This window comes from Lepidochelys kempii, chromosome 3, assembly GCF_965140265.1.
Source record: "Lepidochelys kempii isolate rLepKem1 chromosome 3, rLepKem1.hap2, whole genome shotgun sequence".
In the NCBI taxonomy this organism is placed as follows: domain Eukaryota; kingdom Metazoa; phylum Chordata; order Testudines; family Cheloniidae; genus Lepidochelys; species Lepidochelys kempii.
In genome coordinates this window covers 146,281,463-146,305,768 of record NC_133258.1, presented here as the reverse complement: position 1 = coordinate 146,305,768, position 24,306 = coordinate 146,281,463, and the positions used below count along the sequence as shown (strand labels likewise).

At 41.6% G+C, this 24,306-nt stretch overlaps 1 protein-coding gene across 1 annotated transcript in view; it reads right to left on the bottom strand.

Annotated features, from left to right (window-relative positions):
• Positions 1-24,306, bottom strand: part of BIRC6 (baculoviral IAP repeat containing 6) — a 320,140-nt gene that overhangs the window by 155,871 nt on the left and 139,963 nt on the right. The window contains 6 exon segments of the mRNA XM_073338417.1: positions 1,190-1,469; positions 3,425-3,625; positions 5,122-5,316; positions 5,496-5,592; positions 8,336-8,511; positions 9,483-10,045. Coding sequence (XP_073194518.1) covers positions 1,190-1,469; positions 3,425-3,625; positions 5,122-5,316; positions 5,496-5,592; positions 8,336-8,511; positions 9,483-10,045 — 1,512 coding nt within the window.

Genomic DNA, 24,306 nt, shown 5'->3' with positions numbered 1-24,306 from the left:
GTTTTTTATATATATATATATATATCAGTTTTTAATTGCATTAACAGTACATGATGAACTAAAGTCACACAAAATATAACAGTAATAGCAAAATTTGGCTAGCATATTTAGCTTTTCTAAATTTACAAAAATTGCTTCACAGTTAACTGAATCACCCTTTGAACTTCGGTTATGGAAGGCTTCTCTATGAATCTAATTTAAATATAGTTTTCCTGTTTCTTCACCTAAGTCACTCTAAAATTTGAAAGACAATTCAAATCAAAACTGTATTAGAAAAAAATCCCAAGTTTCCTGGGATCATAGAGCCAATTCCTAGTTATTCATAGCCACAATGAATAGTAAGTGAGCGAGAGAAAGAGTAAGAATAACTCTATAGCCTGGTAGGTAGAACACTCACCTAGGATGAGACATCCAAGTTCAAGTACTCTTGCATCAATGCCTGACTATTTATAAAAAGTGGAACAACTTTAACAGGAGAGAATGAGATAGACCCATAAGAGAATACTTCCTAGTCCAGGGGCTGGGGCATTCTCTTGCAAGGTGGGAGACCCAAGCTCCACATCAGGTAGAGGGGGAACTGAACCCAAGTCTTCCCAGGTGAGTTCCCTAACTATTGGGCTAAAGGTTATACACCTCTTGTCATCCATGCCATTTTGTGAATCTAGTCCTCCACTGCTTTTTGACAATACACCCTAAATTTTATCAAAATAGAAAAGAAATGCTATATTTTGACCAAACAAAAAAAATTTAGACTTTTTGATTCACTAAAAATTTCAAAAACTGTCATTTTCAGTTCAAACCAAAATTAAAATTTTCCATTTTTTTTTAAATTTCCACCAAACCAAAAATTCTATTATGATGTCTCACTAATGCAGCTTAAATTTTCCAATAGAAATGATCAATCCTTTTTTCTAAAGGTTAGTAAATTCCTTATTACCAATTGACTTTAAAATGCAATACATTTAATTTCTTAAATTTAATTTTTAATCCTTGCTTGTATTAAGTTAAAACCCAAATTTTCTAAAAGAGTTAACATGAACACTATTGATGCTGATTATAGAGAAATGCTGAAAATCTGATAATTCAGTTCACTACCTGGGATTTCTGCTTTAGAGACATAAAAGACTTCATAAAGGAAGGATGAAAAGCATGGATAGCTCTCATTTCTTGCAACTATTGATAAACATACCTTGTTTTAGACACTTGATCTTCAGAAGGAAGGAACGGATTGTTAACTGTTGCAGATGATGTGTTTCCAAAGGCTGTGAGGCCTAACAATTTAATTTGAGAGAGGCCTAATGTGCTAGCATCTCGGGGGCGATGGAGTCGAAGGCAAACTGCTGAGGCCACTTCAGCTTTTACAAGCTGGATTTTTATATACGTGAGACCACTTGTGAGAACAGGAGTTGACAAAGGTAACATATTCACCCCATCTGCACTTACTTCAACAGATACTGATGAAGGGCAAGCTACAGAGAAATAAAGCAGGGTTTAACACTTTATTTAGGGCTGTAAAATGATTGAAAAAATAATCATGATGAAAAAATTAAAAATAGTCATAATTAATCATAGTTCTAATCACACTGTTAAACAATAGAATACCATTTATTTAAATATTTTTGATTCGTGGGGGGAAGTGTGTGAGAGAGAGTGTTGAGGGATGAATAGGCGTGCCAGCGCACTGTCTCTTTAAGCAGACACCCCCAACATCAGCCCCCCACTCTGTGCAGCGGAGTAGCTTGGCTAGGGGTGGCTCCATTGGGGGAGCAGGCGGCCCAGGATCAGCAGTGGAGCAGGAGGAGGGGCACCTCTGCCCTGGAGGTGCACAAACACACACCCCTCTCCCCTCCAAGCATGGCACCTGATGTGTGATTAACACTCATTTTTAAAAAAAACTAGTTAATTTGTTTTGAGTTAATAGCATGGATTAACTGCAATTAACAGCCTACTTTATTTAAAAACCATCTATCAGTTTGAGTACCCAGTTTTTAACAGACAAACCAGAATATTTTTCCCAACTTAGGCTATGTCTACACTACACTTCCGTCATTGAAACTTTTGTCGCTTGGGGGTGTGAAAAACACACCCCGCTGAATGACAAAACTTTTAACAAAAGCACCAGAGTGGACGGTGCTTTGTCAGCGGGAGATGCTCTCCCTATTATGAAGCTACTGCCCCTCACTGGGGATGGTTTTATTTTGTCGCCGGGAGAGCCCTCTCTCTGCCACAAGGAGTGGCTACACAGCTTGCTTTACAACAGCATGGCTGTAGCAGCACAGCTGCTGTGTTGCAAGGTATGCAGTGTCGCCATAGTCTAAAAGAGAGAGTTCAGAATCATTAAAATGAACAGTGTAGGCTGAGACACAGAATACGACCATAAGTTTCACATTAATTTCATATTTTTATCTATATCCAGAGTGTGATTTGGGCACTTGATTTCAAAGGTTGGGGGTTAAACGAATTAAGAATGCATAGGGTGCCCTGCCTATTCAGGCTAGGTCTACGCCAGGAGCACCTTGCTGGTATAGCTATACCTGTATTCTACAATCACAAGTGTGTATGAAGCTTGTGCTGGCAAAACTGCTTCTGCTGGTATACCTTATTCCAGCCCCACTGAGCAAATAAGCTATACTGGCAAAAAAAAATGCAGTTTTACCAGTATAAATGAATCAATATTAGGGACCTAGGGGAGAGACAGTCATCAGGTCAGTGATTATAATGCCTTAAAACTGAATGTGTCTAACATCACAAACAATAAAGCAGCCATCACGAGGGCTTTAATAGGCCCTGTAGGATGCTCCAGAGAAACCAGTCTGATGCATCAGGAGAATTAAGACTTGGGGCCAGAAACTAAGAAAATAAGCAATATGTAAACGGATTCCTTATGAAATGCAAGGACCTCTCCTACTTAACACCATCTCTCATCACAGACAAGGGAGGTAAAACTAGAAGAGCAGCAAGACATGCACTCAGGCTTTGTCTACACTACAGACTTATGTTGGTGTAACTACATTGCTCAGGGTGGGGTGTGGAAAATTGCAGTTATATCGACCTAACCCCCGGTGCAAACAGTAGGGCTTCTCCCGTTGACATAGCTACTGTCTCTCATGGAGGTGGATTAACTATGCCAATGGGAGAAGCTCTCCTATCGGCATAGTAGCATCTTCACTAAAACGCTACAGCCGTGAAGCTCCACCAGTGCAACTTTTTAAGTGCAGACCTGCCCTTAATTCAAACAGCACAAAATACAGAAAACTAAGAAATTATATGGCATTTGATTCTCAATAAGAAAAGAAAAATAAACTGCTGGGCTTTTGTTAGTGTTCTTAAATCTGTTTTTTTATGGTCAAAGAAAACGTTTTTTTTCTAAAATTATATCCTCTAAGTTTTTCAGTTCAGCACAATTGTTAATAAATCTACTCACTTGCAAGGGATGCAAGATGAGGCTGGATGTGTATCTCTTTTAGCAGCACTGCAGCAGGAAGGTGAATTGTGAGGTCACACCAGGCTTCCTCAGGTAGAAAGATGTAAGACCATGCAGCAGATCGAGCTCTTCTATGGGGAGGCGTAGCCTGAAGCAGTACTTCAGCAGGTTGGGCAGTAGGACTGCTTGATGTGATTGAACCTTCAAAGAACAATTATTATATTAATTGTTAATACCACATTCTAAACTCAGATTACTAATATTCAAATTACCAGTCACTAAAGAGTAAAATGTTTCTATTATTCATTTGTTGTAGGTTACAACACTGCAACCTGTGTAATCATTGCAATTACTAAAATTAATTTGTTGTCTTTCCATTAAAATATATTATACTTAACTTTTTTATAAAAAAGAGTTTATCAATGCACACACAACTAATGCAATTTTGCTTGTAAATATGCTAGACATCTGCTAGTCAAAAACCTCAACCTACTAGAGCCACAGACAAAATAAAAAGATGTGAGGGGAGCCTGCTAGCAAAGTCCAGGCCCAATGATCTTGTTAGATGCCAACCTCCCACCCCAGCTGCTGAGAATGGAGAAGATGCTGCGCTGAATCCAGCTTGGTATCTCTGTGTTTATCATGTCCTCCCTCTTGCCAGGGAAACCTCACCTATCAAGCACTACACATGCACAACATTTCTGTGTACACATGACTTAAAAGCAGTCTTGCACGTCTACTTCAAAATACTACAGCTTGTTCTGTGTGTCCATCTTAAGCTACTGGTAGGGTCACAAATGTTTCAAAATAGCTCCCCTCTCTCTCTCTCTCTCACATTATGGACATTGAAAGGACGTTTGGACGTATGGACGTTTCACAAAGGTTGTTGCCCTGGCCTTTCAGAGAGTACTGGAAACTAATATTAAGATTGTTGCGTGCGAGGTTTTGAACCTGGCAAGGTAGTTTTCAACCTTCGTTTGCAAGTCCCCACTCTCTGCTCCCAGCAGACTAAGAATATAGTAACGATTACTCTCCTATCTCTGCCTGGTTTAAGAATAGAGTAGGAAGAGTTGTTTGAGTGCCAAACACTACCACGTATAGCATCAGGTTGCTGCTGACAGTGAGCAGTTTGTAACAGATGTGGAGGTGATCTGTAGCATATATTACGTGCTTAGAGCAAGATCTCAGCCACTTACAAGCTCTCTGTAGTGTGAGTTTGAAGACAACTGTTCATGTCTATTCTTTAGGTAATTACTGAAAATACTAAAGTAGAAGATACATAACGGACATTCATTCTATCAACTACGCACTGTTTTGTGGGTTTTTTTTGTAATTTTAGCACCATTTTGTAATAGTTTCTTCTGATACTGTCACTCAAATTTGGAGGGACCTTTTGCCACTTCCCCACAATATCTGCAATCCTGCCCCAGTCAATATACTCATTTTAATCAAAATGGGCTTTTTCACTCTCCAATCTTGTTGGTACTCAGACTCTGGATGAGTCACCTTCTGGCGACTCTAGGCCAGCAGACAAATCATTATCACTTGATCAGCATATTCAGATTTTAAGAATAGCCTGGTATAAAGTTTATGGACTATCCTACCTCACTGACATTTTTAAAAATGTGCGTCTTGTGCAATCTAGTGTCTCCCAAAGGCCCCCCCCCCCAAAAAAATAAATAAAAAAATTTACAAACCTAATGGTGCAAAATTGTGGATTCCTTCCGCATTATCAGGCTCAGAAGCTAGTACTCTTGCTTTCAAACTGCTATCTGTTGCCTTGCTAGGACCAGAGTCAAGAAATTTCATAATAGTTGAAACCATGCTTCTTGCTGTGTTGACAATGGCTCTTGTACTGGTTACCATGTTGTTGCAAATGAGTTGAACACCTCCTAAGTAAAGTGAAGCAAGTCAAATGTACATTAAAGGTAAGTATGGAACTAAAAGAAACCAAAAGCTAGGATTTCTACTTAACACGAAGAAAGCAAAGGCATATTTGACCTACTTACATTTGCTTACCTAACATTGTTCTACTAAGCACATTTAAATGAGGGAAATCCCGCTCTCTTACCCATATCATGGAATGCTTTCAGTGCTTCGCTGGTATCCAACACTCTCAGAATGAACCATAACAGTGGCTCAGATAATTGGCAAGTAGCAAGAGAACCCTAGAAGAAATATATGAACTTCTTAGTCATGATGTATAGTGCACAGCTAAATTTCACGCAAGATTATTTAAACACAATTTATTTATTACCTGATTATTTCTTTTCTGGAATTGACCTCTCTTCCCCACCCCCAAGTGAGGATAAGTCCAAGATAAGACAGCACTTCCCAACACCTAACACAAGTGCTCAGTTCACTTTTCTACCATGAAATAGCATTAATATATTTCCCCTGGCTCCCCATCTCAGGGAAAATCTTCTTTGCCTAGGAACAGGGAAAGCTGCTCAATTAAGAGTGGGGCTAAAAATACTGAATATCCAAAACAGACAACTGCCAGTGACTTTTTTTTTTCTTTTGGTCACAGTAGAACCAGACTAGATGGAAAAGAAACCATTTCAGCCATCCTTCAAGAAGGCTGACAGCCATCAAGATCAGCAACAATTCACTGATAATTTGTGAGGACAGGGATACAAATGGATGATTTCTGCCTTGAATGCTGGCCGGCCAGTAAGGTATTCTTAATGCCTGAGGAACCAAAGGGATGAAATGCAACCCCTAAGGGAAAGGAAAGATGGAGAAAAGCCACTTCATTTCCTTGATGAGGCAGCTGAAAAGTTTGCCAACATTAGCTTCCTTAAAGAATATAATTAGGGTCTCCTCAAACAGCATGATTACACTGAAGGGATCCTGAATTAAATGCAACTACAATATAGAATTAGTATGGTCACCTGAAGCATACGAAAAAATGCAGAAAGAACTGAAGTCCTTTCAAAGGAATTCACAAGATATTGGTGTTCTCGCTTTTAGTACCAACTAAGGCAAAGGCATGGCAAACCCAGAAGAATGTAGCCTTAAACATGGCTGCACAGATGAAAGAGGCTCTAAGGCATGTTGGAGACTTCATAATCCTGTTTTAACATTTTATCTATATGCTTGTCCACTAGATTATGGGTGACAGCTCCCCTACATAAAAGTAACAGTTTCATTGAGCTGGGATACTGCTTAAGTACCTAAGCACATTTTTCATATCTGTTCTTGTATATTCTGTAATGCTTCAGCCTGTGCAGTGGGGAATCTGTTTCCAACAGGGAGAAAGGAGATTCCAAGGAAGATCTATTAAAGAGGAGAAGCTTTGGAGGTGGATGTTGACAAGCACCTCAGCCCAGGTGAAAGGCTAATGCCTAAAGGCCAGAACATTATTCAGATACATGAATACCTAAAAGTCTGATGAGAAAACAAGGAAAAGAAGAAGATCTGGACACCATGACAGTGCCCTGAAGGGTAAAGCCTGATCACACAGAGAGCTAAATAGGTGTGAGTTCATTATATAGGGGAAGGATGCAGTCCCTGAGAAGCTGGTGTGGCCCACCCCTATGTTTCACTGGAAGGGAACCAGTTACATAGGACATCTCCGAGATCTGGTCACAAATGGACAAGCTAGGCTCAAAAGAGCGGAGCAAAAAAAGCCTGGCGTGACAAAAACACTAGCAGGGCCACACTCATCAAGGGACAGGCAGCCTTGTAGGACTCCAGATCAGCAATTAGGCTAAGACAGTGGTTCTCAAACTGTTATACTGGTGACCCCTTTCACACAGCAAGCCTCTGAGTGTGACCCCTCCCCCCTTAAATACATAAACAAGTGTTTTTAATTTACACCACCATTATAAATGCTGGAGGCAAAGCAGGGTTTGGAACGGAGGCTGACTGCTCACGACCCCCTGAGAGGTCCCGACCCCCAGTTTGAGAACCCCTGGGCTAAGACATACAACTATAGTGCTCCTGACACTTTGGTAAAGTGGAGGTCCACATGGGCAAAGCTGCAAAGTACTGAGGTGATGCGTGCATATACCCATGCACACGCACACTCTGCCCCGCCACCGCGCTGTGGAGAACTGCTAGGTCTGCAATCTCCAGTCTGAAATACCTCAGGAACTTGGGTACTGCAGACAGAAAACAAGCAGATGAACCAAAGGGGAAAAAAATAAGAGGGCTAGAGCTCCTACTGCACAGGAAATAGACTGGGATGAGAGAAATCTCTCACTGCTAGCATTTGAAAGCCAGAAGCTTGATATGGATTCCATCCACTTTTGACTTGTATATGGATAAATCCAGCAGCTATAGGATTGGCATGTGTCTATTCTTTGGTGAATAAAATGTAACTCTTTACATAACCAGCATTAACTGTAATCAAAAAGGCCCTGTGACAACCCCATGCAGGGAAAATGTTGAGTTCCTCATAATTCAGGCTAGCAGAAAGAGAAATAGTCAAGATTGGAAATTTTAGAGTCTCTACTCCAGAATGTTAGACCAAAGCAGCATGTGCATATGGCCCTAACAATTACAAGCATTTCAGGACATGCAACATCTTCAATGTTGAGTCTACAGAGGCAGAGCCATGAAGGAGAAAACAAGATCCAAAGAAATAGCTGTGTCATCGCTACAAATATGTATCACTTGAAATGAATCTAATTTAATTTGTACTTAAAGCAGTGAAACTACTTGGAAACAATTTTAATGAGACTAACCACCACTAAAATTACATGTACTTTGGTAACTCAATTATGGAGTGAACTATTATTTGTGAGGACTTCCATGTTTATTAGAAAGGCTTTGAAATCTAAAAGGTTTTTTATAGGATTAATTCAGAAAATATTTAAAGCAGACTGAAGTCTCAGATACAAAACTGTAAGATTTCTATTAAAAAAACATTTCAAACTGTAACTGAATAGACTTAAGAGAACTTACTTGTCTTCCCATGTACCCACAGGCCATGTAGGTAAGAATTGGTTGAAGCATCACCTGCACTGTAGTGGCTTTTTTACTAAGTGTTGTCAATATAGTGAACAATCCATCTCCAACCGATATTGCATCTAATCCACCATGAAAGTTTTCATGTTTTGTGAGATGCAAACCACTTGCACCTAGTAAAAACAGATGAAACACACATTTTAAGGCCAAGAATATGAGGCTTAGCAGACAAACACTACCAGTTAGTGCATAAACAGAACCTAATGCTATTTAAATCTCCATTAAATTAGTATTCCCATAGCTACTGCAAAATATGAATTGGCATGTAATTAACAATGAAGTTTGCAATGAAGGGTAAATTATTATTACAGAGCCCAGACATGTGTCAGGCGCTTTATAGTACAAATAGGAAGGAATGATCCCTGGCCAAGAGAACTTACTTTAATGTTAGGTGAGACACTACAGGGGAGGTTAATTAACCAAGGGAATGGGACAGGAAGTTCAAGGGTCACAGCTGGCTCCTTCTAGCCAAAAGCAACTAAAATGTTTTTAGGATTCTTTTCAGAGGGCAATATCAATGTATGTTATAGAATATTCACAGCTCACTGTATGTCTGGTGCAGATGTATGTTACACAAGAGTTCTAAATTTATTCCCTGGCTAAATGGCAGCTCTGCTGTCACAGTACTACTCAGCTTGCTTACCTATTTATAATAGGGATAAACCTCCTAGAAAATGCATATACCTGCATATATATATATGCATATACCTGGTAGTCAGAATACACAATTAGCGTTCACTGAGACCAACAGAAATGAGACAGGAGGGATGGTTCTTATGCTCTGTGCAAGGGCCAACGCCAAGATATCCTTTTGGAAGCAGTGATGAAGTCAAGAAATAATGCTGTTTCAATTGTTCATAATTCAAGTTGATCTACTCTATTAAAAAATTATTTTAAGCAACTTCCAAAAAGTTAGATTGGAATCTCCAAAATAAAGTATGTGTTTGGTATTACTCTCTCCCTCCTTTTATCTGTACACTATATTTTTCTCTTAAGGGGAGAAAATGAATTAAGTCTTTACATTCTGAAAGAGCCGTTCCTTGCTTTTTATTTAAATGAATACTATCTACTTGCAAATACATACCGATTATCATTGCCATAGCACTGCTGTTACACTGGCCCAGAGCAGACAAAATCTGGCTCATAATTTGTTGGTTGGCTAACACCAAGTCTGCCACATATGCAGTTGATCCTTGAGTATTAGAGCTGTTTCCATTGCCATCTTTGCCTCCTGAAACTTTTTCTTCATCAGAAACACTGTCTGTAGTACTGCTAGCCACTGGAACCCGAGCACTATATTCTCGGTTACTCGAAAGTGGCAGCTGCACTAAGATATTAACCAGCTTTAACAAATCAAACATGAGTTGATCCCTTGTCATTTCTCCACAAACTGCTTTGGCATCACCTGGGCGGATAATATTGGCAAAGAGCCCTCCAAAACATGCTCGAGCACCCACTGAGCTGTCTGACCCACTGCGAGACATCACTTTGTCTGAGCATGTAATGTAATGGTGCACCAAAAAGGTGATGGACTCAATTACTGCAGAAATGGTGCTAACTGATACTACTTCAAAATTCTGTTCCAGGGTAAATTCCAAGAGCTTCACTTGTGCATCCAGAGGTCCCTGGCCTGTTTGGAAAGCACCCCTAAAAGAGAGAATCAAACAGAATATATTTAACAGGTGACAACGATTTATATATCTTTTGAAAGTTAGTCCTCTTCAAAGGACTTACTGTATTTCACTAACCAATATACTCTGAAAACCTAGCAATTTTCAAAAAAATGCATGTTGATAGCACACAGGTAATTAGTTTTCTGTTCCTCTAACAGAGGGGATAGGCATTTATTTTTCATGGAAATTTTTATAATTACATGGGGCACTACATGCCGTTTCTGGGAAGTCTCCCTTTTACCACTGTGCTGGTATCATCAGGAAGGTAAACACCTCCCATTGAAAGAGTCTGAGAACTACTGTTTCTTTGGCTATGCAGTTACTTTAGAGATATTTTTGAAATGCAGGCATCAACAATTTTGATAAAATTACTGAGTGGGAAATTCTGTAAACTTGCAGAAAGTTTTTGTATGGGGGAAAGCCCCCCAATCTTTTACCACCATTGGTGAATTTCCACTTGTTTTCTGGCAAAAAGGAATTCTTTACTCCCCATCATCAAATTTTCTGGGTTTTTAATCCTTAATGGTTTGGCTGGGTAATTATGCATCAACATCACAGGAAAGAAGTATCAAATAATTCCACTGATGACTATCACAAACACGTCAGAGTAAGTATTTGCAGGCCAATAAGCCACATGCAAAATAGATTCTAATTTAGACCGTACTCTTACTGGAGGTCTGAAAAATGGATATTTGGTGCTACTTTTGAAGTTTTACCAATGTGCACTGAATTATTTAAAAGTCTGATTTAGCTAAAAAAAATTAAATTTCAAAACTAGCAATCTGCTACTGATTTAGAACTGAATCTTTCTGTAATTTTCAACGTTACAGAATGCAAAATGAATTAGTGTTTCAGTACACGGTCTTAAGAGTGCAATTTAGAAGACAGTGAGGTTTTAGGTTGAAAGAGAAGAGAATTAAAAATAAAAGTAATGCTTCCTTCACAATCAGTCTAGTGCGTTGATGAACGATAATAGTATTTGAAGGTATATTGAAAACAATATTAAATATCTGAACCCATTTTGATGCTTTTGCTGTGTTTTGGGAGATTTAAATCCTACTTGTTTGAAAATATTTAAGACATACTTAAATGAGGCTTTAATATCAGAGGAAGAATCAACTCCTTTTTCAAAAGCTGTTTTATTTCAACTCTGAGTTTGTGTGTTGCTCAACATAAGTCAAATGTGGCATGCATACAGTAATATCCTGTAATATATAGACAAAGTGAATTAAAGTTGGAATGATTATGCCAATAAAAACATTTATTTCTCATCATGAATGTATTTAAATGTTACTATACAGCATTCTAATAATTCAAATTGCAGCTATCATCCAAGGTAAAATTATTTTTCCTTGTTGCAGTCTTCTCTACTTCCAGCCTATGATTAAGGGACAGACAATATTATGGTGCCATCTCTGGGAAGTGAGGAAGCAGAATTGAAAAAGCTCACCCCCAATTATATAAACCCTTGTCAGGACCTTCCCATCCCAGTTAAAGAACTACCAGAACTGTACAGAAAGCAACTGAATACAAGAGAAATAGGAAGCAAGAGGCAGCACACCAACCACTGAGAAGAAAGGCATGCTGCAGAATGAGAGGAGACAAGAAATGGAATTACCAGCAAGTAATTTTCTCTTTTTCAGTCTCTTCTCCTATCCTACAAAGGTAGATTAAAAGGACATGCAATGGCTCTAAGAAGCAGCAACCTCAGAAGCCAAACAGCAACAATTAAGATGTTTGTACACTAATGCGAGGAGCCTAGGTAACAAAATGGAGGAACTAGAGCTACTGGTGCAGGAAGTGAAACCAGATATTCTAGGGATACAGAACCATGGTGGAATAGTCGTCATGACTGGACTACAGCTATTGAAGGGTACGTGCTGTTTAGGAAAGACAGAAATAAAGGCAAAAGTAGTGGGGTAGCATTGTATATCAATGATGAGGTAGACTGTAAAGAAATAAGAAGTGATGGAATGGATAAGACAGAGTCTGGGCAAAAATAACATTTGGGAAGAAAGCTACCAGAGCCTCCCCTGGGATAGTGCTTGGGGTGTGCTATAGACCCCTGGGATCCGATTTGGATATGGATAGAGACCTCTTTAATGTTTTTAATGAAGTAAATACTAATGGGAATTGTGTGATCATGGGAGACTAACTTCCTAGATATAGATTGGCAGACAAGTGCTAGTAATAATAATAGGGCTCAGATTTTCCTGGATGTGATAGCTTCCTTCACCAAGTAGTTGCTGAACCAACAAGAGGGGATACCATTTTAGATTTGGTTTTGGTGAGTAGTGAGGACCTCATAGAAGACATGGTTGTAGGGGACAACCTTGGTTTGGGCGATCATGAGCTAATTCAGTTCAAACTAAATGGAAGAATAAACAAAAATAGTCTGTGACTAGGGTTTTTGATTTCAAAAGGGCTAACTTTAAAAAATTAAGGAAATTAGTTAAGGAAGTGGATTGGACTGAAGAACTTGTGGATCTAAAAGCGGAGGAGATCTTGAATTACTTCAAGTCAAAGTTGCAGAAACTATCAGAAGCCTGCATCCCAAGAAAGGGGAAAAAATTCATAGGCAGAAGGTGTAGACCAAGCTGGATGAGCAAGCATGTCAGAGAGGTCATTAGGAAAAAGCAGAAAGCCTACAAGGAGTGGAAGATGGGAGGGATTAGCAAGCAAAGCTACCTTAATGAGGTTAGAACATGTAGGGATAAAGTGAGAAAGGCCAAAAGCCATGTAGAGTTGGACCTTGCAAAGGGAATTAAAACCAATAGTAAAAGATTCTATAGCCATATAAATAAGAAGAAAACAAAGAAAGAAGAAGTGGGACAGCTAGACACTGAGGATGGAGTGGCGGTTAAGGATAATCTAGGCATGGCCCAATATCTAAACAAATACTTTGCCTCAGTCTTTAATGAGGCTAATGAGGACCTTAGGGATAATGGCAGAATGACAAATGGGAATGAGGATATGGAGGTAGATATTACCATATCCGAGGTAGAAGCCAAACTCAAACAGTTTAATGGGACTAAATTGGGGGTCCCAGATAATCTTCATCCAAGAACATTAAAGGAACTGGCACAAGAAATTGCAAGCCCATTAGCAAGAATTTTTAATGAATCTGTAAACTCAGGGGTTGTACCGTATGACTGAAGAATTGCTAACATAGTTCCTATTTTTAAGAAAGGAAAAAAAAGTGATCCGGGTAACCACAGGCCTGTTAGTTTGACATCTGTAGTATGCAAGGTCTTCAAAAAATGTTGAAGGAGAAAGTAGTTAAGGACATTGAGGTCAATGGTAACTGGGACAAAATACAACATGGTTTTACAAAAGGTAGATCATGCCGAACCAACATGATCTCCTTCTTTGAGAAAGTAACAGATTTTTTAGACAAAGGAAACACAGTGGATTTAATTTACCTTGATTTCAGTAAGGCATTTGATACGGTTCCACATGGGGAACGATAAGATAAAATTGGAAAAGATGGGGATCTATATGAAAATTGAAAGGCGGATAAGGAACTGGTTAAAGGGGAGACTACAATGGGTCATACTGAAAGGTGAACTGTGAGGCGGGAAGGAGGTTACTAGTGGAGTTCCTCAGGGATTGGTTTTCAGACCAATCTTATTTAATCTTTTTATTACTGACCTTGCCACAAAAAGTGGGAGTGTGCTAATAAAGTTTGCAGATAACACAAAGCTTGTAGGTATTGCCAATACAGAGAAGGACCGGGATATCATACAGGAAGATCTGGATGACCTCGTAAACTGGAGTAATAGTAATAGGATGAAATTTAATAGTGAAAAGTGCAAGGTCATGCATTTAGGGATTAATAACAATAATTTTTGTTATAGGCTGGGAACTCATCAGTTGGAAGTAACAGAGGAGGAGAAGGACCTCGGAGTACTGGTTGATCACAGGATGCCTATGAGCCGCCAATGTGATATGGCAGCGAAAAAAGCTAATGCGGTCTTGGGGTGCATCAGGCAAGGTGTTTCCAGTAGAGATAAGCAGGTGTTAGTACCGTTATACAAGGCACTGGGGAGATCTCATCTGGAATAGTGTGTACAGTTCTGGTCTCCCATGTTTAAGAAGGATGAATTCCAACTGTAACAGGTACTGAGGATGATCCGAGGAATGGAAAACCTGTCTTATGAAAGGAGACTCGAAGAGCTTGGCTTGTTTAGCCTAACCAAAAGAAGGCTGAAGGGAGATATGATTGCTCTCTATAAATATATCAGAGGGATAAATACCAGGGAGGGAGAGGAATTATTTAAGCTCAGTACCAATGTGAACACAAGAACAAATGGATCTAAACTGGCCATCAGGAAGTTTAGACTAGAAATTAGACGAAGGTTTTTAACCATCAGAGGAGTGAAGTTCTGGAACAGCCTTCCAAGTGGAGCAGTGGGGGCAAAAGACATATCTGGCTTCGAGACTAAGCTTGATAAGTTTATGGAGGGGATGGTAAGATGGGATAGCCTAATTGTGGCAATTAATTTATCTTTGACTATTAGCGGTAAACATGCTCAATGGCCTGTGATGGGATGTTAGATGGGGTGGGATCTGAGTTACTACAGAGAATTCTTTCCTGGGTGTCTGGCTGGTGAGTCTTGCCCACATGCTCAGGGTTTAGCTGACTGTCAAATTTGGGGTCAGGAAGAAATTTTCCTCCAGGGCACATTGGAAGAGGGCCTGGGGGGTTTTCGCCTTCCTCTGCAGCGTGGGTCACTTGCTGGAAGATTTTCTGTACCTTGAAGTCTTTAAACCACGATTTGAGGACTTCAGTAGCTCAGACATAGGTTAGGGGTTTATTACAGAAGTGGGTGGGTGAGATTCTGTGGCCTGCGTTGCGCAGGATGATCATAGTGGTCCCTTCTAACCTTAAAGTCTATGATTCTATGATAGGTGAGCTTACCTTAATTCTGCTGCTAGCTGGACCCTGCAGCCAAATGAGTCATCCAGGAAAGTGAACAGGTCCAGCTGATCGTAAAGGGAGTGAGGATCAAGCCTGCTACCTTATACACTTGGGGAAAAATACCTCACTGGAAGTGAGCACTGAAGTGGAGACTTCAAGCCCTATGGCATTTGACAAGCTCAGCACACAAGGTTTACCAGCCAGACCACATGAGAATGCAGCCTCACACCTATCTAACAGCAGCAGCCTTGCTCTTGTTGCAACGTTCAAAACTTGAGTGATTTTTTTGACTTTTGAAATTCTTGAAAATGAGAAATATAAAAGCTTAAGAACATGCTCAACATACAATAAAGGCAGCCTCTTGTCACTGATGGGGAAGATACTGGACTTGTCCCAGAGGAATTTGGTATTAACTGCAGAAACAAATTCCAGGAGAAAACAAAACAAAACTCTTCTGAAGAGAATTGAAAGCACACAGAAGGGAGGAGAGAGTTAATCTCTCTCACTTGTCTGGCCAAGGTCACTATAATAAACGAAGATCTTAAAGGAAAAGTTAGAAATAAGTTTGCTCTTATGTCTCAAATAGGGGTCTTGTCAGAACCTGCAGGATGAGGGTCACTAAATGAAGTGCCTCTTGAATTTCAACAGAAGAAAATCCAAAACCTTCTGGTGCAAAAAAATACAGGACAGTACTATCCCAATGATACATCAGGCCATGAAGATCTCAGAGATTAAAATAAATGCAAGAAGCTAGAGACATTCTATTGCTGGTCAGACGGTCTGCCTCTGCCAACAGAGGGCTTCTGTTAAGAAACCAATGCAGCAAGCTGGAGATAGTGGTTGCAGAACACAAGCCCTTGAAGAGCTGCTCCAAGATCTCAAGAAGCATCCACAGGCGGTTCAGTGCTAGACTCTTCACATCTAAAAAACAGCAGTGGCAGGATTGTCAAGGAGTCAGTAAAAATCACAACTGTGTTGTCCTGTCTGAACCTCCTCAGAACCTTGGGCAGCAAAAGGAAGCAGAGAGAAGCATGATCCCAGGTCCCCTCTCCAAATCAAAGTGAAGCATCACAAAGGGATTAGGAGTGTAAACAGATTCTGGGAAGCTTAGCTGATACTGTTCCAGAAAACCAAACCAAGATGAGGCACATTCCCAACTTTGGTAAGTATGCTTGAATCCACATAGCTCTGCTCTCGCCAAAACGTATGTGGCTGAGCTAGTGTCAGATTGCTGCTGCAATCCCCCAGATAAAGGTCCATCAGGAAGAAAAGCTGGATTCCTGTCCACATTCCCAGCAGCAGCACTTCCAAAAATGAAAGGTATGATGTGCATACCCACCCTCTTAGGAGGTGGCATAAGCCACTCATGTTCCAATTGTCACAGTGGGCAAAGATGGGGGAAATCAAGGCCCATTTGGCTCCCTTTCCTGTCTCAGTTTGAGCAAAGTCCTGAGTATTAAGAGGATTAGATGGGAAAGCAAAGAGCAGGAGTTGGGGTTAAGATATCTCCCACGCAATTGTGGCCACATCCTTCTTTGGAGCAGAAGCAGCAACATTTCACACTGGGCAAAACTGCAAAGAAATCTACCTTCAGAACTGGCAGATGGTGTGGAAAACAGAGACACTGGGCTCCCATTCATGGTCCTGATGGAAGTTCCTGCTCAGGGAGCCCGCCATTGCATTCTGAAGGCCCGGTAGGTAAATCTCACAGATTTTTGTGTGATGGGAGATGCACTGGTTCCACGGTTTTAGCGATTCTGCACATAAAGAGTGAGATCATGCTACCCCATGTAGGTTTAGATAATACACAGCTTCCCTGTTGCCTAACGTTCGTTATCTTGACAGACTGGCAACCTGTAGATGTGACCCCAATCCAAGAGAGAGACATCCGTGGAAAGGATTTCCAAAGGTGGCAGACATGAGAAAAGGGTTCATGTGAACACCTTTACTGGCTCTTTCCACCACCTGAGACGTTTACTGGTTCTTTACACTTGCGAAGGTACAGTGATTTGTTTGGAAAGACAGTCTCTTCAGAGCATATGTAAGTCCTTAGCCATGCCTGAACACATCTGAGATGCAGCCTCTCTTAAGAGAAGGGTCCCTGAAGAGGTATGGGGAACAGAAGTGAGTATATGTGGGGAGAATGGAAATTAATGGAGTACCCCATAGTGGCCACCTTAGGGTCCACTTGTCTGAGATGATGAGCTCACAGGCAGGTAGTAAGTGGGATAGGTGGTCTCCAAAAGAAGGTTGGATAGCAAAATTTTTGCAGCAGAAGATCCAGAGAAAGAGGCTGTTTGAGGCCCGTGACTAAGTTGTCAAAACGGTTGCTTAGAGAAAAGTGTAGACTGGGTGGTTGTGGGAGGATGGTGGTCCCCTTTTCTGTGGGGGCTTCGTAGATCCATTGCGGATGGAACTGAAATGATCAGGAACATTATACTGTTTGAGACTTACGGAAGACTTCTTTTTGTTGCAGGCACAAACAGTCCCAGTGACTGAAAGGGAGTGGTGGGAGGAGTCCGTGTAAAAACTAAAGACCTTGAGCCCTTCAAAATGGAAGTCTTTCGCGATATTCTGCATCTCCCTCAGGAAGCCAGAAGATTGGAACCAGGATGTTGTATAACTACTGAGGTAGCTAAGGACTGTGAAGCCACATTAGCGTTATCAAGAGCAGATTGCAGGGAAGCTCTAGTGATCAGCTGATCTTCCAAAATGCGGGCTTGAAATTGTTCCCTGTGATCTCATGGGAGTTGTTCAATAAATTGAACAAACTCTGAGTAGGAGTTAAAATCATATTTTGACATCAAGGCCTAGTAATTTGTGATTCAAAATTGAAAAGCAGCCAACAAATAGCTTTTCTTACCCAGGAGATTAATGCATTAAGATGCCTTCTCGGAAGGAGAGGGTGTGGAGCGTGCTTGACAGTTCTCTTTGTTGACTATGTCTACCACTAGGGAACTGGGGGTGGGATGGGAGTAGTAGTACTCCATTCCCTTGGGCAGAATGTTATATTTTTTATCTGATGTTTGCAAGCGGGTGGAATAATGGTCGGTGTTTTTACCATAGAGTTCATGCAGGTGAGAACAGTGCCTCATTGATGGGTAGGGCGACCTTACACTGGGAGGAGACATGTAAAATGTCACCAGACAATGCTGAGACTACTAGACCTTCCTCCAAAGCAGTGTGGAGAGATTCAGTTAGACCCTTCATTAAGTCCTGGAAGGCCCTAAAGTCATCTGCATAAGAGGGTGAGGGCGGCATTACCACCTCATCAGATGAGAACTTCTCCAAAGTTGACCCTTCTTTGTTTGGTTGGTCTTGCTCATCTTGGGTTGCCTCAGGTTCCAAAAGAACATAAAATACCAGCAAGCAGCCTTGTGGAGCCAGTGGCTGTTCAGTGAATCTAGGGCATCTGCTGGGCTGCAAAGTCCTCATCAGGGTACATTCCTAGAGGCGTGTGCTGGTACGATGCTGTGACACAGCCCTGTACAGAAACCTTAGAGTCAGAGGATATGTTATCCCTGGAGTTGAAAGGGTGGGGGACTTTGTGCATCAATGCCAGAGCCAGTAGATCAGATCCAGTTCTAGAGAGAAAGGCTTCAGACACAAGTTGTTGAAGCAGTACTGGGGAAAGGCAGTAGGAACTTAAGGCAGTACTGGGGCCTGGAACAGGGATTGATGTAGGAAAGGGATGCTTCATGTGGTACCAGAGGGGCCAACAAGATAACTGTGTGCTCAGAGAGCTGATGTCCTGAGGATGACAGTACCTGAGAGGGAGCTGGGTATCACTCTGAACCATTTCTATTGCTCTAACCAGATGACACTACTACAGCCCTCAAGTTCCTGCTTTTAGATGCATCTTGATGCCTAGAGGTATCAGGTATTACCAAGGAAAGGGCCTCTTGGTGCTGTTTAACTGAAGACCTCTCCAATTGGACTTCTTAGGCAGTACTGATGCTTTGCTACTGGCACCAGCTGGAGCCTCAGCTGTACCTATTGTGGGATAATAGTAGTCTCCCAAAAGTCAGCTCTATGTGGTGACTTAGTCATCTTTCTAGAGTCTCTGCTAGGAAATGGGGGAGCAGGGGGCTTCATCTCTAGAGCTGCACCTGAAGTCACTGGTATGGCCTGAGACTGACCTAGAGGGACAAACACAGACCCCATCGGAACTAAGGAGCATTCTATTAAGAGGAGCTTTAGCCTACCTTCTTTTACCTTTGTGGGACCTGCTTCTACTAAACCTTATGCAGACTTTACACTTCGATGGGACAGAAGTTTCTCTGAGAGACTGAAGACAGCCAGAGTGACCGTCACTACAGGGAAAAGGTTTCTGGCAGATCTGGCAAGGCCTGAACCCCAGAATCTTAAGCATAACTCAGGGGAGTATCGCAGACCACAAAGAGCAAGGCACCAATTTCAGAGGGGAGGAATCCCCAAACATAAGCTGTGCTACAACTAATAAAAATAATTAGGTAAAATAAAAACCTAACTAAATGAAATAAACAAGGGAGGTAAATAAGAAAGGCAGGAAGTAGCTGAAAGCAGTGGACACCACAGCTACTTCATCTCAAGCCACAGGCAGCTGAGAAGGAACTGGAGCGGTGGTGGGCCCATGCCTCTTTATAGGCCCTCACCTGGGAGCATGAGGCACTGCTCTACGCAAGTGTGGGTCCACAGACACCGCTATATACAATCTCCAGTTGCAAGTGCACAGGCGCGCACACATCCTGCAATGGTGCACCCAAGAAGAAGAAACAAATCTCGCAGCCACACCACTTCTTAGTTCCCAACACACCACCTCCTCATCTGCAAAATGGAGCCAATACTTTCCTAGCTCACAGTCTCATTGTGATGCCTAATTAACATTAGAAGAGTTCTCTCTGAGCCTCCAAGTCACAGTGAAAATGCAAAGCCCTATACAGATATTGTCCATAGCTAGTAGAGAAGATGCATCACAAATAAAAGCATGTAGGTCTCCAATTCTCTAGATTTGCCCTGGAAAATACTAAAAGAGAGGTTTAGGGTCAGCAAGAGTACCCCGTTACTGGTACAGAAGTTTAGGTGCCCTCCCAAAACTATGTACCCCAGATTCTGACTGTAGAACCCCAACCCTGAAGGTGGCCAGCAATTGAGAGTTTACAGAATCCAGTGGTTCTGAATAGGAAGGTGGTTCATTTATGATCTCTCCTCAATATCATATTCCCATTGACAAACGGTAGCAGGTTCTAGTAGGTGCAGAGGGATGAGAGCACTTCTAAAACTGAACTGAACTTGGCAGCAGAGGGTAGAAAGAAGCTAGAATATGCAAGACCAGGCTGTTTGTTCAGAGGCTAGACCAGCCGGCATTGAAAAGCACTAAGAGAGTTAAGGGGCCCTGAGAGGTCTCCATAGTGTTGAAACAAGGGAAAACCCCTAACACAGAAGCTAAAATGGGAGTACTATGGCAGGCAGGCCACTGAGAGCACTGCAGAAATCTCTCTGCTGAGAGAGGAAGAGTGCAATACAAAGGAAATTAGAGGTAAACCTTGCAAGGCTGAGACAAAAGCGAAGTTTCTAATGAACCAACAGAAAGCCTGAGCTCCCTAGCCAACACGGGGAAAATGAAGGGGAAAAAAAAAGTCACTCAGGAGGTAGAAGAGATTAACCCCATCCAGAGAAAACCAGAAGCTGTAGTTCCTGCAGATTACAGGTTAGCGAAGGGAGGCTAAGACCACAGAGCTATTGCAAAAGAATACGTACCTAAACAACACTAGGTATGTCTGCACTGCAGCCAAGCATGTGATTTGCAGCTTATGTACATATACCTGCACTAGCTTTAATCTTACTAGTCTGCTAAAAACAGAAGTTAAGATACGGCAGAGCAAGCTTCAGTGCAGGCTTCACAAGCCTGCCTGACCCCATTGGGCTTACACTTGCTTGTTCAGCCTGTGCCACCGCAGCTTTAAGTTTCTGTCGTTAGTGAGCTACCTAGATTAAAGCTAGTGTGGGTACGTCTACCCAAGCTGCAAATCACACCCCAGGGGCTGTGTAGGTGTACCCTATATGTAAAACCAGGTCCTTAGTTTTACATGTCATCTGAGAGACCCAGACACAGTGAACTGCAAGACATTCAGTTTAACTTCAACACTGAGTGAGCCTGGGCTGAGTTTGAACCTCTGTAGCTAGAAAGTGTAGTGATTTCAAATTTTATGCTTAAACCCTGAGTCATCTGTGCACCCAAATCTTGAAAGAAAGCCTGAGGGAGCATGGAGGCCAAAGCTGTTTATAAAAGCTTCCAGCTGAGCTTAACTAAGGCTACATCTACACTACAAGCTTGTGGTGTGATTCCTCTGCTTGTGTATAAATAGTGTAGCCGTGGTGGCACTGGTAGCAGCAAAGGAAGCACAGCTGAGCCATTCTGAATATAAATCATCATCATCATGTTCCTATTTCCTCTGGCATTTAGAGCAATGACGAAGCTCCTCCACTCCTGTCTACTTCTGGCAAGTCTTTCAACGGTTCCCCAGCTGTACCCCAGGTTTTCCAGCTCAGCTTCCACAGCTCTTCACCATGTCGTTTTCAGGCAACCTCGTTTTCACTTGCCTTCAGGTGTCTATCTTAAGTGCTACTCTGGTGATGGAATCAGTTTCCATCCAAAGCACATGACCAATCCATCTCCAGCACCTCCTGGCAATGATTGGTGTTCAGATCCTCTTGGCTCCACTGTGTCAGCAGATCTTGGTTTGAGATTGTTCTGAGCCAAAAGATAGAGGATTTTTCTGAGGCAGGTTGTATGGAATAAGGACAGTTTGGACATGTCATACTTTCTCAATCCCCAGCATTCTGCACTATAAAACAGTGTTGAAAATACGCAGTTCTGATAAATCTTGAGTTTGGTTTTGGTGTTGTATTTTGATGATTTCCAGACTGTATTTAAGCTCCTGAAGGTGTTCCTGGCTTTACTGATTTTGTTCCGGATGTCCTGGCTTGTTCCACCATCCTGGCTGATTACGTTCTCACCAATGTAGAAACATTCACATACTTGGGCAGCACAATCCTTTATCCGTACAGGTGATGGTGAGGCAATATTAAAGGTCATGATATTTGTCTTATTGCAGTTGATTTTCCAGTCCAATTTGCTGGCTGAATGCATTGAGTCGAATTGTTTTTTCTTGTATACGGTGTTGGGTATGTGTTAGGAGAGCGACAGCATCTGCGAATACAAACCACCTGAAAATGGTAGATATGCATTCAGCTTGGCTCAGCCATGCCTTTGCTATCACTGCTAGTGCTACCCCAGCCACACTGCTATTTAAACTTGCACTAGCTCAAGAGCTAGTGTGAGAGCTAGTGTGAATGTTTGCACACAAGCAAGACAATCGCACTCCCGGCTCATAATGTATACATAGCCCAGGAAAAAGAACCACTGTTGTGAGCCCTGTGTAGGAAAGGAGCCAGAAAAGTACCGGTAAGAGCAGGGCTTACCAGGGGCCAGCAGAGAAACCTCAGGCCTAGGCACCCTGATAGAACATGGCTAAGCTGAACAAGCAGCCCAATTGCTCAGGCAGTGGGTCTCTGGAGAGATGAAAGCCTGTTTCCTGCTTGGAGGTGGGGTGAAGACTAAGCTCTCTAGTATCAGACCAAGAGATAATAAATCTGTTCTTCATATTGTGGGTGGAACTACAGGAGGATGAAGGAGCACCACACAGAGGCTGAAGAGACAAAAATTTCTCCAGGAGCTGAAAGAAAAGCAAGCTGAAAGGTACTGCTTGTGGGACAGAGAGGCTGATAGGAGTCTATACAAAGGAGGGACAGAAGGAATGCCTGTTAAAGTGAGACTTACTAAAACTAGGACCATTTGAGAGACATCCAGATCCAAGATCTCCTGGACCTTACAAAGGCAGTGAAATTGCTGAAGAACTGGATAAGCCAGAGAGCAGGTACCAAGCTGTGGCACAGTTCAGATAGCAGTCAGTCAGGCAGGCAGGTAGAGTGCTAGGACCTCTTGTGCACCAGTGAAACTGCCACTCCCGGCTTGAAGATGACGTACATTTGGGCATTCTGGCATCCCCAGGAGAGTTTGGAATAGTGTCTGATTGAATGGTATGTTCTGACCAAGGATCCCACACACCTAAAAGGATGAAGTGCTGTCGCAGAACTTGGCACTCTTTCTTACATCCTCTGTCTTCCTTTGTGTCCATACCACAGAGAGACACAACGATGCATACGCACAAGGAAGGAGAGAGCAGGAAAGCAGAGGCAACCAATCTCTGCTGCTGAGGCCAGGAAGCAAAGAAAACTTGAAGGTGGTCAAAATTAGGCTTATAAAATAGGGGTGGGAGTTTCTCAAATCCTTGCATCCCAGTAAGTGGCATCATAAGACTGATGTACAGTAAAATACTTGTAGTAGCAGGGAAGAATTAAGTCTTTAACAACAGAATTTAAACACTTAAATGAGGAATTCAACCTTTTACATCTTGGCCATAGCAAGTTGCTATTTAATTTTCCACTCTGATCAACTGATTATATTTTTGATCTGAATAAAGTCAATATGATCTTTCTCTGTGGGCTAAAAAACAAATGTATTGGAAAGAAATTAGTTACCAGGTTAAACAAAAAATATTGTTGTTTGGTGATGAGATCTATTCTACAATTAACTATATTTACAAATAACCATTACAGTCAGGTTTTCTTTATACATTTTTTTAAATGATTACTAGGGAAGATATAGGGAGCGTTTAGCATTCATTTATATATAGACTATTTGAAAACATTTTTAGAGATATGAGAATTAAGTATATTATTAATTTCTATTGGTAAGACTGAAGACCTTAAAACACGCATGTTTAATAATATATTTTTGAAGGACAAGTAGCTGCAGCTGATGGCAAGGATATTATATGAAACCATGCTTCGTAAATCCCATTCTAGCCTCCTTTACCAATCCAGGTGAAATACTTTCAGAATCTACCAGCAATCCTCTTAACCCACTCCTCATGCCACACTCCAGATTATTTTATCCCCTTAGACTAGAGTCCCCGAGCAGACCTTCCTCTGGCTAATGAAAATATTAGAGGGTTTTTTGGAGGGCCTCCCAAATCAGCATCACATTAGAGTTGCTCCAACAAAGAACAAGTTCCCCAATCAAGTCCAGGAGGAGGTTGTGTCATCCAATCATCTACCACTCAATATAGTCTTCCTATTTGCAGTCCCTCATGCAAGGACTTGTGGAGAGTCCTGAGTGCACTGTTCCACTTGCTGCCAATGCAGATTTGTGGGCATGTAACTCCAGGCATTCTAGCACCTGAAGGAGGTACCACATAGGTACTGCTAAG